General features: G+C 45.0%; 1 protein-coding gene across 9 annotated transcripts in view; it reads left to right on the top strand.

The window, feature by feature from the left end:
- Positions 1 to 18,113, top strand: part of PATJ (PATJ crumbs cell polarity complex component) — a 392,685-nt gene that overhangs the window by 112,452 nt on the left and 262,120 nt on the right. For all 9 annotated transcript variants that reach the window (XM_033916053.1, XM_033916047.1, XM_033916046.1 and 6 more), the window contains one exon: positions 6,599 to 6,808. In XM_033916053.1, coding sequence (XP_033771944.1) covers positions 6,599 to 6,808 — 210 coding nt within the window. The remainder of the gene's footprint in view (positions 1 to 6,598; positions 6,809 to 18,113) is intronic.

The raw sequence follows: 18,113 nt of genomic DNA, 5'->3' as shown, positions 1-18,113 counted from the left end.
GATCCCTGAAGAAGACTTTTTGTCGAAACGCGGACCGTGGTGGCTTTTTTTTCTTAATCCATACTTATCTATATGTTCCATCATTTTTTCTTTATTATAGTCTCTACCATTTTGCTCAGCACCGACATCTATAATTTACCAGATTACCTCTATACTGTTGCCCAATTTGCTTTCCTATTTTCTGTTAAAAATCTCTTTGTCTGCTCATTCAGTCTTGCTGGAATTTCTGTTCATAAGGATTATATGCTGCTATCTGTTTAATGTAGAGCGTTTATTGTGCTTAACTCAATTTCCTCTTTAACATTTTGATTCACTCTTATCATTGCAATATAATTTGTACCCTGAAAACACCGTGCCCCGTTGAATGTCCTCCTTCCATCAGGTCTCAAAGATGCCTGTTATGTCTATGTCTCTTATTTTTAGACTTCTTGCACTTGTATACAGACACTACAAATTGTGTTTGTTCCCTGCATCTACAAGCTGCTTAGAAGTTGACGGGGATAATTTGTTTCTTTTACGCTGTTTTTTTCCTTAAACAATCCTGGCTTTTTACCAATGTTGAAACCTCTCTGTTAGGTTTTCTTAAATTTCCTGCTTTAATAGTATTCTTCAAGGATACCCCACTCCAAACCATACGCTCCTGAACGACTGTCGACTTCCACCCTCTCCCATCATATTTTCAGCAGTGGACAGTTCAGGCCACAAATACCTCGCAAAGTCTGAAAAATCAGCAAGATTCCATGCTACCATAATAACGGTTTGTGGACTTTTCATTCAGGAATTTATTAAAGCCATTTTTTTAAACCTAGCTACATTAATTGATTTTACCACTTAGCCCAGCAGTTAGTTCCAGAATCTAACCATACATTGAGTGAAAAATGTTTTCTCCTATTTGTTTTAAACGTGCCACTATAATTTAATGGATGGCCCCTAGATAGAGTAAACAATTAATTTGCATTTACCTGCTCCACTCCATTCCGGATTTTATAGGCCTCAATCATTTCTCCCCTCAACTGTCTCTTCTCCAAGCTGACGAGCCCTAACTTCTTTAGTCCTTCTTTATATGAGTTGTTCCATCTGCTCATTCGTTTTGGTCACGATTCTTTATACCTTAATAACAAGATAGAAAATGAACCTTTCATGGGGAATTCATCAAGGGGTGCTAACCGATTTTAGAGTGCGCTAAATGCATAAGAATAGCCTTAGTGGGACAGAGCAATGGTCCATCTAGCCCAGTAGCCCATCTTAACGGTGGCCAATCCAGGTACCTGGCAAAAACTCAAATAGTAGCAACATTCCATGCTACTGATCCAGGGCAAGCAGTGCCTTCCCCAGTGTCTGTCTCAATAACAGACTATGGATTTTTCCGGCCCCATCGCTTTGTTCACCTTTAGTTTAGCTAGCTCCTCACAAACACAATCCTCTGAAAATTAATCACCTCCATCCCTACTTGCGTTTGACTTCTGCAGTCCCACTCCTAGCGTTTCAGCTGTGAACACAGAACAGAAATATTTAAGCAATTCAACCTTATATAATGCGTTTTGAGTTTCAAGTTTTATTAAACTTTGATGAATCACTTATTTAGGGCCTGTTTTACAAAGCTGCGCGGCAACAGCCCCGAAGCCCTTTAAATCTCTACGGGCTTCGGGGCCGTTACCGCGCTGCAGCCGCTAGCGCAGCTTTGTAAAACAGGCCCTTAGTTTTACTAAGCCAGATACAAAATTCAAAAATTAATAAAATATAAACATACATTTTTACACACAATTTAAAATAATGGGGTAGACAATTGAACATATAGGCCAACTAATACACAAAGTGGAGAGGAGATAGAACTACAATTAAGTATTTTTAAAGTTCAGAGGAGAGACACGTATGGAAAGAAAAATAGGACGGGGAACCTACAAAAAGAAAGAAAAGAAAAGGATAAAGGGAAAAAAAAGTGCAATTAGAAAAGGAATTTTATATAAGAACCAAGTGTATCTTAGCATTTAGTTGATGAATCAGTTGATGAATTTCCCCCTTAGTGTGGCATATTTCCATTTCATTAACTGACAGATACAAACTTGTCTGTGGGGGGGGGGAGGAAAAAAGTATGGTGAGGTGTAGCGGTAGCGGCTAGCGCGCGTGGCATTTTAGCACTGCTATTCCGCGCGTTAGGCCCCTAACGCACCTTCGTAAAAGGAGCCCTTACCTTTAGTACTTATCATTTACATAACACTGCTAAAGTAGGGTGATAAGATGTGTGGGTGAGAGAGCATGTGTAAAGTGCCCATGGCAAAGCTGTAGGTGCATATAAAAACATAAGAAGTCGCCTCTGCTGGGTCAGACCGGTGGTCCATCGCGCCCAGCAGTCCGCATCCGCGGCGGCCCATCAGGTCCATGACCTGTATGTGATCCCTTAAAATTCACCTTGATACCCTTTCTAAATCCTATCTTTATCCTTATCTGTATCCCTCAATTCCTTTATCTGTCAGGAATTTATCTAATCCTTCTTTAAAACCCCGTAGTGTGCGCTGTCCTATCACAACCTCCGGCAGCGCATTCCAGGTGTCCACCACCCTCTGAGTGAAAAAGAACTTCCTGGCATTGGTTCTAAACCGGTCCCCCTTCAGTTTCTCCGAGTGCCCCCTTGTTCTTGTTGTGGTTCCTGATAGGTTGAAGAATCTGTCCCTCTCCACCTTCTCTATGCCCTTTATGATCTTGTAAGTCTATATCATGTCTCCTCTGAGTCTCCGCCTCTCCAGGGAGAAGAGCCCCAGCCTTTCTAACCTGTCTGCGTATGAAAGGTTTTCCATACCTTTTATCATTTTCGTCGCTCTTCTCTGGACCCTTTCAAGTATCGCCATGTCCTTTTTGAGGTACGGTGACCAATACTGGACACAGTACTCCAGGTGCGGGCGTACCATTGCACAATACAGCGGCATGATGACTTCCTTCGTCCTGGTTGTAATGCCCTTCTTAATAATTCCCAACATGTTTTTTTTTTTTTTTTTTTTGGGGGGGGTGAGTTTGAGTGAGTATGTATGTGCAGGAAAGTCATGGGGAGGGGGAGGTATGCAGACATGGCTGAATTATCCCTTGACAGTAGATGCTCTTGATTTGGTGAAACATGCTTAAGAATTAATTATGTTCAAGTTGTGTTAACCAGTACATAAATCGTAGCAGCTTTTCTTCATATAGCATATTATAGGAATTTAGAGAAAGGTTAAAGCAGTATTTTAATACTGTCATTGCTGAAGCTGAAGTATTAGGAGCAGAAGTGATTTTCCTCTGCCTCTGGGGAGTGCTATGGGATAAGAACTAATAGTCGTCTTCCCCAGCAGGGCTGTAATATCCTGTTGGAGCTGACTGATACTTCAAGCTTTGAGCATTGGAGCTCTGTTGCAAAGCCCAATGCAGGGTGTTCTAGTACTTGAATAAAAAAAATCGGGCACTCAATGCAATAAGCAAATAGTACATTAAAAAAAAAGTACACTGCGTTAGTGTTGGCTATATTTTACATGCCAGAAAATTGTATTAGTGCTTGTTTCAGGCATATACTGCTGCACTTGAGCTGGAATGCTATTTTCTGCAAACAGTTATCATTATTTTTTTTTACAATATCAACATTTTATGTGCAGAATCTATGCTACCACATGCACTTATTTATATTGATGTGTAGAGAGACTGTTCTTTCCTATTTGCTGGCACCTCTATTCATTTTTTAGTATTAGTGTTTGTGTTTGGTTAAGATTTGAGTTTCTGCTCTCTTGTGCTGGTTGTACCTGCCTGCTCTCTGAACATTGGTTATTCACTTCAAGTTTCAAGTTTAATAATCATTTGATTAATCGCTTAATCTAAATTCTAAGCGATGTACATGATAATAAAATTACAAAATAAGGGGAAATAATACAATAAATAAAAAGACTAAGACTAACAAGACTATTGACAAACTTAACTAACTAGGAACATAAGGGAGGAGATGGATAAGAAATTACAATTTGTATAAAAGTTAAAGAAACAAATAAGGGAGATACATAAGAAGAGGGAAGATAAAAAAGTTACTTCAATAAAATTTAGAGATATCAAAATAAATAAATTGGGCACATGTCATTATTTTATGTTTGAATAGTGCTGATAGCAAATCTAGTATAGAGAGTGTTGTAATAGGGATAAATATTGTATACTGTGGATGGGCAGACTAGATGGGCCATTTGGCCTTTATCTGCCATCATGTTTCTATGAAGCTTCCTGCTTAGAATGTAAGTTATAAAGAGCAACTTCAGAACTAGTCTGTGTTCTTCAAAAATAAAGCATCAGAAAACTGATAGATAAACTGGGGCAATCCTGTGTACCGGAAATCATTTAAACCATTATAGGATTTTGTGTGTGGTGGGTTTGGTCATTTCCTTTTACTCCAGCTCATTTGGAAAAGCCTTCCGTTGTGCTATGATGCCATAAGTTTACACCGACAACCACATGTTTTCCCCTATTTTTATAATCTTTCCCCCACTGACATCTCAGTGCAGACTGTGGTGGTTGACAGCTCCAACTCTGGCCACTAGCTGTTGCATTGTGCCGTGAATGAGACTGTCCCTTTAAGGATTGTGGACACTGCCTTTGCATCATCCCGAGCCCTGGATGACTCAGGAAGCAGAAGTCTGGCCTTGCAAATCAAAGACCAATCCTTTGCATGACAGTGCACAACCACTACAGCTACCAGGCTGAGCCCAGGCCAGGATAAAACCTGTAATGATGTACAATATGAACAAATTGTAAACAATATTGGTGGATTGTGCCTTTGCTCAATCATTTATACTAAACTAAACTAAACCTTAGGTTTATATACAGCATCATCTCCACAATCATAGAGCTCGGCACAGTTTACAGGAGTTGAGAGAGAAAGGAACTCCATGAAGGTTAAAGTGTATAGAGAAAGGGTATAGAGAAAGAGTGATTGGGGGTCTTACGATGCCAAAGATGGCGTAAGTATTACATTTTTGAAAACAGCCAGGTTTTCAGATGTTTGCGGAAGAGTTGGAGAGAGCTCAGGGTCTGGAGGGGGGAGGTAAGGTTGTTCCAGAGCTCAGTAAGTCTGAAGGGGAGGGAGGTCCCTAGTTTTCCTGCGCAGGAAATGCCTCTTTATGCCATTGTTTCTAGTCCTGCACTGGATACTTTATGTACGTCCCTTGCTTTCAGCTATGAAAAATTTCTTTTCCAGTTGCTTTCTGAAAATAAGTGCTCACCATGTTGATATTGCCTAACCAGAAAGTGAATTCTCATTTCTGAATGCACATCCTGTCCATGTAGGAAATCCATTACAGGCTGATTCATACCAGGCTGACAGTTGACAGTTCCTTTGAATGACTATTGATGAAATGCTTTATAGGTTCAGATTGTACTATGCTGAGTTGGTGCAATAACTCCCTCTGCCTGAAAACCACATTGTAATTACCAGTCAGAAGCATGAGGATTCTTTTGTATTCTTTCTGTCAGTTATTTATTTTTTTTCTGCTGCTGTTTTTTTTAATCATTGTGTCGAATAGAATTTACTCAGAGATTAGTTTGTTAGAGAGGGGAGAGTGTGAAAAATACCTGTAAAAAAAAAAAAGTAGCATAGAAACAGAGAAAAATAACAGCAGATAGTGAGCATATGGCCTATCCAGTCTGTCCTACACAAACTACCAAGCTCTGCAGTTTCTTCCTTTCCCTCAGAGGTCCTCTGTGCTTGTTCTCTGATTTCTTGAATTCAGTACATTTCTTGTCTCCACTGGGAGGCCATTCCGCCCCCCCAAAAATTTCCTTAGGTTATGCATTTATGCCATGGATTTATTTGAATAAAGTAGTGTGGTTGCCTTGTTAGTTCACTTTAAAGGTAATACCGTATATGGTACTTGAATATAAACCTACCCGAATATAAACTGACGGGAACTTGCAGCAGCCATTTCTGATTGCGGCTCTTCATAAGGCAGGAGCCTAGGAAGATTGCTCCTGCCCCACTTCACTGCTAGACCACCAGGGCTTTAAATAAGGTCTAGAGCAGTGGTCTCAAACTCAAATCCTTTGCAGGGCCACATTTTGGATTTGTAGGTATTTTGAGGGCCTCAGAAAAAATAGTAAGCTACGGGAACTCACGGCAGTCATTTCCTATAGGCGATCTGCACGGGGCAGGAGCGTAGGAAGTTCGCTCCTGCCCCGAAAGCCCGCTAGACCACCAGGTAAGGCTGGGATGCCCAGGGGGGGGGGGGGGGGGGAGGCAGGGTGGGTCAGAGCCGGACGAGAAATTATTTGCAGTTTTTCACACTTCGCGGTTCGGCTCTGCCCCTATCCCCCGCAAATACCGAGGGAGAAGTGTGCTATCTTTCTCTTAAGTTTTTGGTGCATACATTTTAAATATTTGTGCTTAAAATTTAAACTTAACTTATCGTTGTTTTCAGATATGGCTATCTCTGCTTGGTAGCTTGGATGCTTCAGAACTCTGTATTTTTCCTACCTCAATAAACATTTAAAGAGTATGATAAACAAAAATGCTTGCTTTCATTTTCTAACCTAGAAAATCATGGCTTAAGATTGTATTTTCAGGAATATAATTGTCTGTGGTTTTTGGCTCCCTCTTCAGGATCCCTTAGATCCCACACGAACTGTGATTGTGATTCGGTCTCTGGTAGCCGGTGGTGTGGCAGAAAATACTGGTGAAATATTACCTGGTGACCGCTTGCTATTTGTAAATGACAGCTACTTGGACAATGCCTCTTTAGAAGAAGCTGTGGAAGTCCTGAAATCTGTGCCACCCGGCAGAACTCGCTTGGGCATCTGCAAGCCTTTGGTGGTAAGAATCGCTTTTGATGTGAGAAAATTAAATAAATTGCAGCCCAATAGAAGTATATTCACAGTTTTGTGTCAAAGATTTCCCTTTTAAACACGGTGCCGTGGCAGTGAGTACTTTTCTACGTTAGAGAGGTGGGGTGTATTGGTGCTACAGGTAAAACAAAACAAAGGGCTTCTTTTACGAAGGCACGTTAGGGCCTTAACGTGCGGAATATTGCACGCTAAAATGCCGCACACACTAGCCGCTACCGCCTCCTCTAATCCGATGCATGCGTTAAAAACGCTAGCGAACTTTCGTAAAAGGAGCCCATAGTTTCTCATTTGTTACAAATTTTTGTACGTGTTTTGAATTAATTGGTTTATGTATGCTGAAATTCAGAGCCTGATGCAGCCACAGTGGTGGGGTAGTTTATTATCTAGAGCAGTGAATTGAGGCTCCTTGTGACCTTGGGAGCGTCACTTAACCTCCATTGTCTCATGTACAAAATTAGAGGACAAAAATATACTTAGTGCAGCAAATGTAACTCAGCTTGAACTACTACTTAAGGTGTGAACCAAATCCCAAATCCCTTTCCTCCCCCTCTCACAGTATGACCTGAAGCTCTTTTGACATATACGTTGCTTTCAGTTATTTCATGGAAAAGATTTGAGAAAAAAATTGTCTTTCTCTTGTGGATGCGGATCTTTCATACATATGACTTACTTTGCACCTTTTCTCATTGGTTGGACTGGTGCATCGCCTTTTTTTTCTGATGCATAAGCCCCATGGTGACAGGACAAAAGCGCGCCAGACAAAGCCATGCCGACATTTCAGTCCAGACAATTGCGTGCAAGACTCCAGTGCGCCGCTGTAAAAGTTAATTTTAAAGAGCTCAATCGGTGGGTGTGGGGGGGGGAAACCTCCCCACACACTTTACTTCATATTGTTCGCGCTGCCGTTGGGGGGGCTTTGTCCCGCACGCGTATGACTGTAAACCAAGTCCCATGGCTAGTTGTTGATGTGAAATTTTTTCTTGGATAGGTTGCAGGTAAACCTTGGGTGGGACAAATGGCATTTACTGTTGCGGCCACAACAGCAGTGCTCTAGGATGCCAGTCCATTCACGGCACCCTTTAGAGAGTCCTCGGCACTAGACTTGGGAGAAGTGGTGTATTATACACTGGCTCAAATCATTCCTGGCCAATAGAACACAACAAATAAAAAGGGAGAGACAGATGCTTAACCAAATAAATTGATATTGGATATTCCTAAGTGGGTACATATTAGATAGTTAAGTAGTTAAGCAATTTCTGTTGCATTGGTTGCTGGTGATATTCAGTTGTACACAGTGTTCGGAGATGGCACTTTGATAAAGAATTACACTTCTCCCTCCGGATTCGCGGGGGATAGGGGCAGAGCCGGACCGCGAATATCTTCTGGTTTGGCTCTGACCCACCCCCGCCTCCCTCCCTCTCGAGACTACGACGGAAACTCCCCACAACCATTTCCTATTGGCGATCTACACGGGGCAGGAGCGTAGGAAGATCGCTCCTGCCCCGAAAGCCCGCTAGACTGCCATGTAAGGCCGGGATGCTGGTGGGGGGGGGTTCTTTTTTCTCCCTCCCCAAAAAATCGCAAATATGTGAAATTGCGATTGCCGAAACCGCGAATGGGGAGGGGGAAGTGTATAATTTTTTGTTAGTGTGCTGTCCTCATGTGAATAAATTCAAGTGAACTAAATCTCTGCCCTAAATAATCAGAAGCTTTGTGTGTCAGCTAAAAAAAAAAAAAAAAATACAGAAGAAGTTGAGGACTTATAATTCATGTGAAAGTACTTTATTTGAAACTGGTTAGAAACTTTGGGTTGATATTCGACATTGTTATGTTTTGATGCATAATTGAAGACATTATCCATGAGAGCATTCACCAGATTTCATTTTATTAGACATATCTGACAATATTTGAGAGAGGAACTGAAATAAATAGTACATGTGATCACAAATTTTGTAACTCACAGGGACTCAAAAGAGATGTGCAGAAGCGTCAGGTGATCCAAAATGAACAATTAGTATAGTATAGCATCTTAGCAGTCCTTAATGTCTTTTAATGCACCATAAGATGTACAATACTCTAAAGGAGAGAAGGATATATACTTGAAGTAACATTTAAATACTTGAAAGATATTAATATAGAAACAAATCTTTTCCAGAGAAGGGAAAATGGTAAAACTAGAGGCTATGACTTGAGGTTGCAGGGTGGTAGACCTAGGAGTAACGTTAGGAAATTATTTTTCATGGAGAGGTTTGGTTGATGCCTGGAATGGCCTCTCAAGGGAGGTAGTGGAAATGAAAACAGTGACGGAATTCAAAAAAACTGTGGGACAAACACAGAGGATGATCTCTGATTAGAAAATGAATGATATACAGTGGTACCTTGGATTACGAGCATAATCCGTTCCAGGAGGATGCTCTTAATCCAAAATGCTCGTTTATCAAAGCGAGTTTCCCCATAGGAAATAATGGAAACTTGCTTTGATAGGTTCCCATCCTCCCCCCCCCCCCCCGAGGCCAGCAGTGCTGCTAACCGGCATTGCTCCCCCCGAAGGCCCTCCCCCCGCAAACCAGCACCCTCCCCCCCGCGATCCAGCACCCCCCGCTGCCATTGGGCACCCCCAACCCACCCGAACCCTCTTCTTACTTTGATGTAGCCTCCGCACCGGCACCGGCACCAGCATGTCCTGTGCGTTGGTACCGGTGCCTGAAGATCTGCCTCCTGCCTCGACGTGACCTCTCAGGCCTTGAGCATACACACATGCTCAAGGCCCAGCACAAAAGGCAGATCTTCGGCCACCGGCACCAGCACAGGACATGCTGGTGCTGGTGCGGAGGCTACATCAAAGTAAGAAGAGGGTTTGGGTGGGTTGGGGGGACCTTAGGTCGCGGCGGGAGGGTGCCCGATTGTGGCTGGGGGGGGGGGTGCCGGATGGCGGCAGGGGGATGCCGAATCGCTTGGGGGAGGGTGCTGGTTCGCGGGGGGGGGGGGGGGTGCTTGCAAATCGAGGCGCGCTTGGTTTACGAGGCACCAAGTTTGCAAATGTTTTGCTCGTCTTGCAAAACACTCATAAACCAGTGCACTTGTAAACCGAGGTACCACTGTAAATTGAAGAACTAAGATTAGAACTCATCAGACTTGCACGGTCTGTGTCCCGTATGACAACTGGGGAGGTCTTTGATGGGAACTCCAGTAATTTGGAACGTGAGGACAGTGCTGGGCAGGCTTTTACGGTCTGTATCCCACAAATGACAAGATGGTTTGGATAGATTCGACTGACCTTTGATGATACCTCCACTAGTTGGAAACTAATGACACTGCCAAGCAGACTTCTAGGGTCTATTGCCCAGAAATAGCAAAGAAAAAAAGTTTAATTTAATCATGAATTTATAATGCATGTAGCTATTGTGACTTTGACTTTTGGTATTTTGCTTGTTTTTAAACTTTTGATACAAATTGCTAATGAAGGAATTCTGACCACTCGGTTGGATTTGACATCTCCAGTGCCTCTTCTTGTCGGATTTGCTTTGCTTCTAGGCTTGGTACCTTCTTTCCCCTTCCCCATAGGTCTTTATCTGCTATCATTTACTATGTTATCGATTCTTTGTTTAGTAAAATTATTCATTTTAACTTTTAAAGTGCTGAATGAGGTGGCCTGAATTTTGTAATGTTCTGCCTTCAGTGATACATCCCTGTTGGACACCTACACTCAGCTGGAGGATTCCATATGTATATGCCATCTTTGTCATTATACCTCTCAAAGCTTGGGCTTGGGCAGTCTCTTGTACTGTTCCATGCCTGTAGTCTAAAGCTTTATAGGCACCAGATTAAAATGTGTTTATTTAAATAGGTTTTTGTTACTTCTATTTTTATCTTGTAGATTGTTGTCCATTTCAGTGTTAAGGACTGACCTAGGGATTTTGGATTTCACTCAATGTTTCAGTACTAGCTCAAAGTGAGTTACATTCAGGTATAGCAGGTATTTTTCTATTCCTGGAAGGTTCACCTATAAATTTGTACCTGAGACAATGGAAGTTAAGGCCACCTTTCTACCGTGGGACGGCAAGATAAATGCTCCGACACTCATAGGGATTCTACGAGCGCCAGAACGTTTTCCTCGCTGACCCGCAGTAGAAACCTTTACTGCGGCTTTGTAAAAGTCAGCCTAAGCGACTTGCCCAAGTTTGCAAGAAGCTGCAGTAGGGTGTGAACCCTGCTTTTTGGGTTCCTCTAACCATTACGCTGCTACTCTACATCTTATTGATTTCATTTGGTGGAACAAATTTTTTATTTTACTATGGGCTCCTTTTACTAAGCTGCACTAGCGGTTTTAGTGCACACGCTAGACGTGGCGTTAGTTTTTCCACGTAGCGCGGGGGGACGACAATACGCGCTAATCTTCAGCATGTGCTAAAAACGCTAGCGCACCTTAGTAAAAGGAGCCCTATGATTTGGTTTGAATAGGAATATGCATACATTTTATTTAAATTTCTGCTTTACATGTATAAAATTGTCTTGTGCATGTAAAATTTATTTATGTACATAATGAGATTAAAGAACTGAAGAATACTATCGGAAAAGAAAACCTAAACCAACCAAATAAAATATTTCCTGTGCACACTCCTTAATTTGTACTTTTATTAAGTATGTTTGGAACACTTTTTTATATATATATTTATGGCTTGTCTTTATGTACTGATATTTTCAAGTTTGATATACACTTTGAACATTATAATAAAATATGATATAAAGCTTTAAATAAATAAGACGTGACTTCTCAGCTATTCTGCAGTCAGTGATGGAACCTCATACTGTAGAAATAATAGTTTTTGGGAGGGGGAGGCTTAGGGACAGAAAGAATTTAAAAATGTATTCCCCTCATAGGTTTTTATGCACTCTCAAAATAAACATTGACCTCGTGATCATTTTAAGGGTTTTATTTTATTTTATTTCCATTGGCTTGATATACTGCCAATTGCATTAGCACGTGCAGCAAAGTGTATTAGAACACTGATATAGTCATCAAAAATAGGTCTGGGTCACTTCCGGTGACGTCACCACCCTGAATGGCGGGTTAGAGCCGGAGCTCTGATCCCCGAGCGAACGTTCCCCCGATCAGGAGCAGGCAAGCCGCGGTAGTGAGCGGGGTACTCGGTGCGCGGTGCGAGTGCAGCGGAGCGGCATCAGAATATGCCGTCTAAAAAGAAACCCGACGAAGGGAGACCGCACGAGAAGGCGCCAGAAAAGAGCGGCCTGCGTCAGTCGCGTGGAGCCTCGTGCGCGTCCCAGCGTGAGTCCGGGGAGAGCGGGTCCGATGAAGAGTCGGAGAGGGGGTCTTCTCCGAGACTGCGGAGAATGGAATCATCTTCCGCAGCTGTGACTAAAGCAGACCTCCAGCAATGGGTCTGCGACATTAAGCAGGAAGTTGCTGGAGTCAAAGGGAAAATCCGGGATGCAGTGAAAGAAATCAAGAAGGACATAGCCGACCTCATGGGGAGAGTGGAGGAGACTGAAAGGAGAATGGGGGAGCAGGAGGAGGTGGTACAAAATTTGAGTGGGGCATTTGAGGCAGCCCAAAAGGACTGGCAGGACTGTTACCACCGGGTGGAGGATTTGGAGAACCGGTCCCGCCGGAATAATGTCCGCATCCGCGGTGTACCAGAATCGGCGAATTTTGCAGATGCGGTGATGGTGGTGCAGGAGATATATCACTCTCTCTTCTCCATGGCTGACGACGGCGGAGAGCCCAGTGGGGTCTTGAAAGTGGACCGGGCTCATCGCACACTGGGACCCAAGCGAGATGACTATCCAAGGGACATTATTGCATGTCTCCACAATTATGCAGACAAGGAGCGGATGGTGCGCAAGGCCCGTGATCTGGGGTCGTTTGAGTGGAAGACCCATAAAGTGGAGGTGTTTCAGGACCTTTCTGCTATTACTTTGCAACGCAGGAGAGAGTTTCGCCCGATCGTGATGATCCTGAAGCAGAACAACCTCAGATATAGATGGCTGTTCCCCTTTGGGCTCCTTTTCACTATCAACGGAGTTCATAAGAAAGTGACCACTGTAGCGGAGGCTGGCAAAATGTTGCGGAAGGAGGGGATCCCTACTGGAGAGGTCCTGATGTCGGACCGGCAAGGGACCCAGCAGTCAGAGAAATTTCGCTGGAGAGAGCGTGTGACCAGGTCCCGAAAGCCGGGTGTTGGTGGTCGAGCGGTGGAGGAACCATGTGGAAGAGGCGGAGCGGGACCTTCCAATGGCACTGGCGAGTGAGCAGTGGCGAGTGAACGATGGCGGATCCTGTTTGGCTGCACTTGGACAATTGGGACTGTCAATGCCTTGACTGGACAGTTGTGTGGCTGGGACTGTATGGGGGTTGGATGTGAGGGGCTTTCTTCATGGGGGTGAGTGTGAGAGGGTGCCTATGGGAGTGAGACTGAGGATGAATGCTTGTTGGGGGGCTGGGGAGGGGAGGGGGAATGGATGAGGGGTTCATGAGCGGGGGGGGGGGGGTCACCCGGAGTCATGGAAGGGCTGAGGAGTAGGTGGATGTGGGTAGGGTTGGGAGGGGGGTGGGGCTGGTGGGGGGTGGGGATAGGGGGATGGGTAGGTGACAGCATGGGCTTTTGGATCTGGAGTGGGGGGAAGGGGAAGAGAGATGCAGGGTGTGGGGTAGGATTCTTGGGTCATGGGACCTGATTCTTTGAGATTGGGCAGTTTCAATGTTAAGGGCCTCAATATGCCACGTAAACGCCAGCTTTTGTTGAAGGAGTTGAAAAGGCTGCGTATTGATATCAGCTTCATTCAGGAAACGCATTTTGTGCGTCCTGGGGAGAGGCTGGTACAGTATAGAGAATATCCGGGAAGGGTCTGGGCCTCTAATAGGATAGAAAGGAAAAAGGCAGGGGTGGGCATTTTGTTTGCTAAACGTCTTAAGATCGTGCCTGAACGGGAATGGAGGGATGAGCGGGGGCGTTGGGTGATTTGGGTGGGGCAGATAAACGGGGAGGTAGTCACCCTGGTGAATGTATATGCCCCGAATTCTAAACAGGGTTCTTTTTTCGATGAGGTATTGGCCAAGGTACTGCAGGTTAAGAAGGGGTCGGTGATTGTGGGAGGGGATTTTAATTTAGTTATGGATCCCAGGTGGGATTCCACGGGGGTTGGAGGGGACCGGCTTAAGTCCGATAGGAAACGCCTTAAACACTTGGTTGACGTACTCAATATTGTAGATGGGTGGAGATCTCAGCATTGCATGGATAAAGATTATACGTACTATTCCCCTGTTCATGGGGTCTATACTAGAATTGACATGCTGTATCTGGATAAGGGATGGGGGGGTAGACTAATGGGGTCCTCCATTGGGGACATTGGCTGGTCAGATCATGCTCCCATTTGGATGGATGTGCGATGGGGAGCTTCGAGAGTAGGGGATCACTACTGGAGATTGAATGATAGTTTATTGAAAGATCCGCAGATGGTCCGCAAGGTGGAACAGGTTATTGAGGACTTTTTGGAGCATAATAATGTTGATTCCTACTCGCCGATAACTATATGGGAAAGCTTGAAGGCCGTACTGCGGGGGGAGCTTATTTCTATGGCCGCTCATAAAAAGAGGCTTCAATTGCAAAAGGAAAGGAGTCTGAGAGAGACTTTACGTCAACTGGTAGATCAACATAAGAGGGGCCAGGGGGGAGCTCCCATTGGGATTCGGATAAGGGAAGTTCGGGCGGAATTGGGGAAGATGGAGGATGAGGAGATTCAATTCAATCTTGAACGTCTTCGTTTAAGGTTCTTTGAATCTGGTAATAGAGCGGGGAAATTGCTGGCTCATCGTCTGCGCCTGCAGCAGACGCAGTCTAATATTATGGCTATTAAGGATGGCTCGGGACAAACATTGACAGCTGAGGGGGCTATTCATGCACGATTTCGTGAATTCTATCAGCAGCTTTATACGCCAGAGAGTCAGGGGTCGGGGGAAGAAATTGGGAAATATCTTCAGGATTTGGGCTTGGCATCCCTTACGGCCTGTGAAGCGCAGGGGCTGGATGAGGACATTACGCTGGAGGAGGTACATACTGTGATTAGACAATTGAGACCGGGGAAATCACCGGGCTTAGATGGGTTCACGGGGTTGTTTTATAAGAAGATGTCTACATTGGTGGCTCCGTTGTTGGTGCGTTTATACAATAATCTGAGAGAGGGAGACCAATTGCCCTTTTATATGCGGCTGGCTGGGATCACGATTTTACCAAAGCCAGGGAAGGATGCCACTCAGTGTGGGAGCTACAGGCCTATCTCACTGTTGGGTATTGATACCAAAATTCTGGCTCGAGTGCTGGCTGATCGTTTATCCCCTCACATGCCGACACTTATTCACCCAGATCAGGTGGGATTCATAGGGGGAAGGCAGGCGGCAGATGGAATCCGCAAAGTCTTGAATTTGATTTGGCAGGCCCGACGCAGTGGCGGTCCTTGGGTAGCGGTGGCGGTGGATGCCGAGAAGGCCTTTGACCGCGTGGACTGGCGTTTTATGGAGGCAGTTCTTCACCATGTAGGTCTGGGGGCCAGATATGTGTCTTGGATTCTGTCTTTGTATAACGGGCCTCTGGCGTGTGTGAAAATTAATGGGGTCTACTCTGCTCCTTTTGAGCTCAGGCGGGGAACGAGACAGGGTTGTCCGCTCTCACCTTTGCTTTTTGCTTTGGTGATTGAGCCTCTGGCGCAAAAGATCCGACTAGCCTCTGGGGTGAAGGGCGTACGGGTTCAAGGGGGTGAGCATAAATTGTCCTTATTTGCTGACGATATTTTAGCAATTGTGGAGGGCTCGGCGGAATCCCTTAGATCCCTTCAGGATCTTATGACAGACTATGGGGCTTTATCAGGCTTTAAAGCCAATATGACAAAAACAGAGATCCTTAATATATCTGTCCCGGTAGTGGATATTCCGGGTATTCAGAGGGTGGTGCCCTTTCGCTGGGTCAAGGGCCCTATACGATATCTGGGTATTCAGTTGGGGGTGGATTGGACATCCCTATTCCAGCTTAACTATATTCCTTTGGTAGCGTCCCTAGCTCGGGATATGGATCGGTGGGCCTCCTTATATGTGTCTTGGATGGGGCGCATGGAGGTTATTAGGATGTTGGTACTGCCAAAGTTCTTGTATTTTTTTCAGGTTTTACCTATTGAGGTCCCTAGACAGTATCTTCTCCGATGGCAGCGGAACCTTTTACGATTCGTGTGGGGAGGTAGACGACCCAGGGTGGCTCAATGGGCCATGTTCAAGTTTAAAGCGGAAGGGGGTCTGGGACTCCCCCATTTGGAGCATTACTACCGCGCGGCTCAACTCCGAGCGGGAGTGGAGTGGCATGCGCCATCTTTGAAGTTGTGGGTGCAGGTAGAACAGGGAGGTTTGAGTGGCTCGGGGGGGGCTCGAACCCTAGGGTCGCTTATGTGGGGGGACTTGGGGGCACGGGAGTTGGGAAGTATTTCTAACCCGTTTACTAATTGGACAATGAGGGTGTGGAAGGGAGAGGCGGGCAAACTCTTGGGTTGTAGTAAGGGGTTGCATCATTTACCATTGTGCACTGCCTCTGATTTCGTACCGGGCAGAGATGGGGGGATATTTGTGCGGTGGGCAAGGAAAGGGTTGCAGTACTTTGGCCAATTTATAGAGGGAGAGTCCATTCGTGCTTTTCCAGAGATCCAAAAGCTTTATCAGCTTGATTCTAAGGACCTCTTCCCGTATCTGCAAGTGAAAAGTTATTTGCAGAAGGCTAAAAGGGCAGATGTTGCAGCTTATAGCTGTTCTGACTTTGAGCAGCTTTTGGGGTCCCCAGTGCGTAGAGGTTGCATTTCGCTGCTGTATAAATGGGTGCATCAGGATAAAGGCCGGAAGCCTGCGTATTTACTGGCTTGGGAAGAGGACTTGGGGCAGGTGTTTGAGGCATCTCTGTGGGAAACTATTTCGTATAGGATACATCATTTAGCTGTGGCCCCTATGTTGGTGGAGAATGCGATTAAAATGCTGGTGCGCTGGTATCTCACCCCAGTGACTTTGAGCAAGATGTCCGCTACGGGCACAGCATTCTGCTGGAGGGGATGTGGGCAGCGGGGAACATTCTTTCATATGTGGTGGAGTTGCCCCTCCATTCAAGACTTCTGGAGCCAGGTGTTTAAGTATGTGGGGGCTCTCCTTCAAGTGCCTCTCGCGAAAAGAGCTGAGGTGGCCTTGTTGGGGTTTCCCTCTGGAGGGGTAGATGACACCCAGGATAGATTGGTGCGCTTGGCTTTTACAGCGGCTAGGCTGACTGTGGCTCAACACTGGCGCAGTACTGCTTCACCTACTTTGGCTCTGGTGCGAGAGAAATTGGGATGGGTGTGTGAGAAATATCGGCTCTCGGCCCTGTTGACTAGAAAATGGCAGCAATATCACGATATTTGGGGGAGATACCTGGCAATGGAAGGTTTGGGGATGAATAGTTCTGTTGTCAGCTGAGTTATTGGCTTCGGCCGGAGGGGTTTTGTGGGGGGGTGTCTTCTTGGGGCTCTTTCTGGGGTTTCTGGGGGTCTGTGACTTTAGGACCACTTCTTTTCTGATTTTTCTACTTTTCCTCACGTTGGGGTGTAATTGTGCCTATTGGTGGTGTTCTTGGGTTTTTTGGGGGGAGCAGGGGGCTGTCACTAGGGGGGGGGGGGGGGGTGGGGGGGAGACATCAGGAGATTTGTTGATTTGCAGATTGCCTGCCTGTATTGTAGTTGGATATTCCTGATGTTTTGCTGTGATGTTTCTCTCTTGTTATAAATAAACAGTTACAAAAAATAGGTCTGGAAGGGATGATATCGAGTTAAATTCCTTACCTGTAAACAGGATCCCTTATACCTGATCACAAAACGTATTAGCTGTTAGAAAATATAAGTCAGACTGTCATAAATGTTTTAAGTGCCAGCAATGTAGAAAATATTTTTGTTTTACTCAGCCTCCTGAAAGCATCAAATACAGACTGGCAGGATAGTGACAGTATTGTGCACTGCTGTGCAGAGGACCTGAGTCTAATTTTGGGGTCTGGCTTCAGTTCCCTTGGGCCAACCAAGGCTGGGGTTGTCATAGATGCAGTGCAATGGTGACACCTAGTGACAAATTTAAGATCTGTATTCACTGCGCTCTTTAGGGGGGGGGAGAGGAAGAAGCTCAGATTTATGGAGGGGGAATGAAATTATGCAATAAAATCTGATAGTGTCAGCAAAGACTCAGCATCATAGCTCTGTTAGAGACC

The sequence above is a fragment of the Geotrypetes seraphini genome, chromosome 12 (assembly GCF_902459505.1).
Source record: "Geotrypetes seraphini chromosome 12, aGeoSer1.1, whole genome shotgun sequence".
NCBI classification, from domain to species: Eukaryota; Metazoa; Chordata; class Amphibia; order Gymnophiona; family Dermophiidae; genus Geotrypetes; species Geotrypetes seraphini.
The sequence above is the reverse complement of the archived record's forward strand: the minus strand, read 5'-3'. Positions and strand labels throughout refer to the sequence as shown.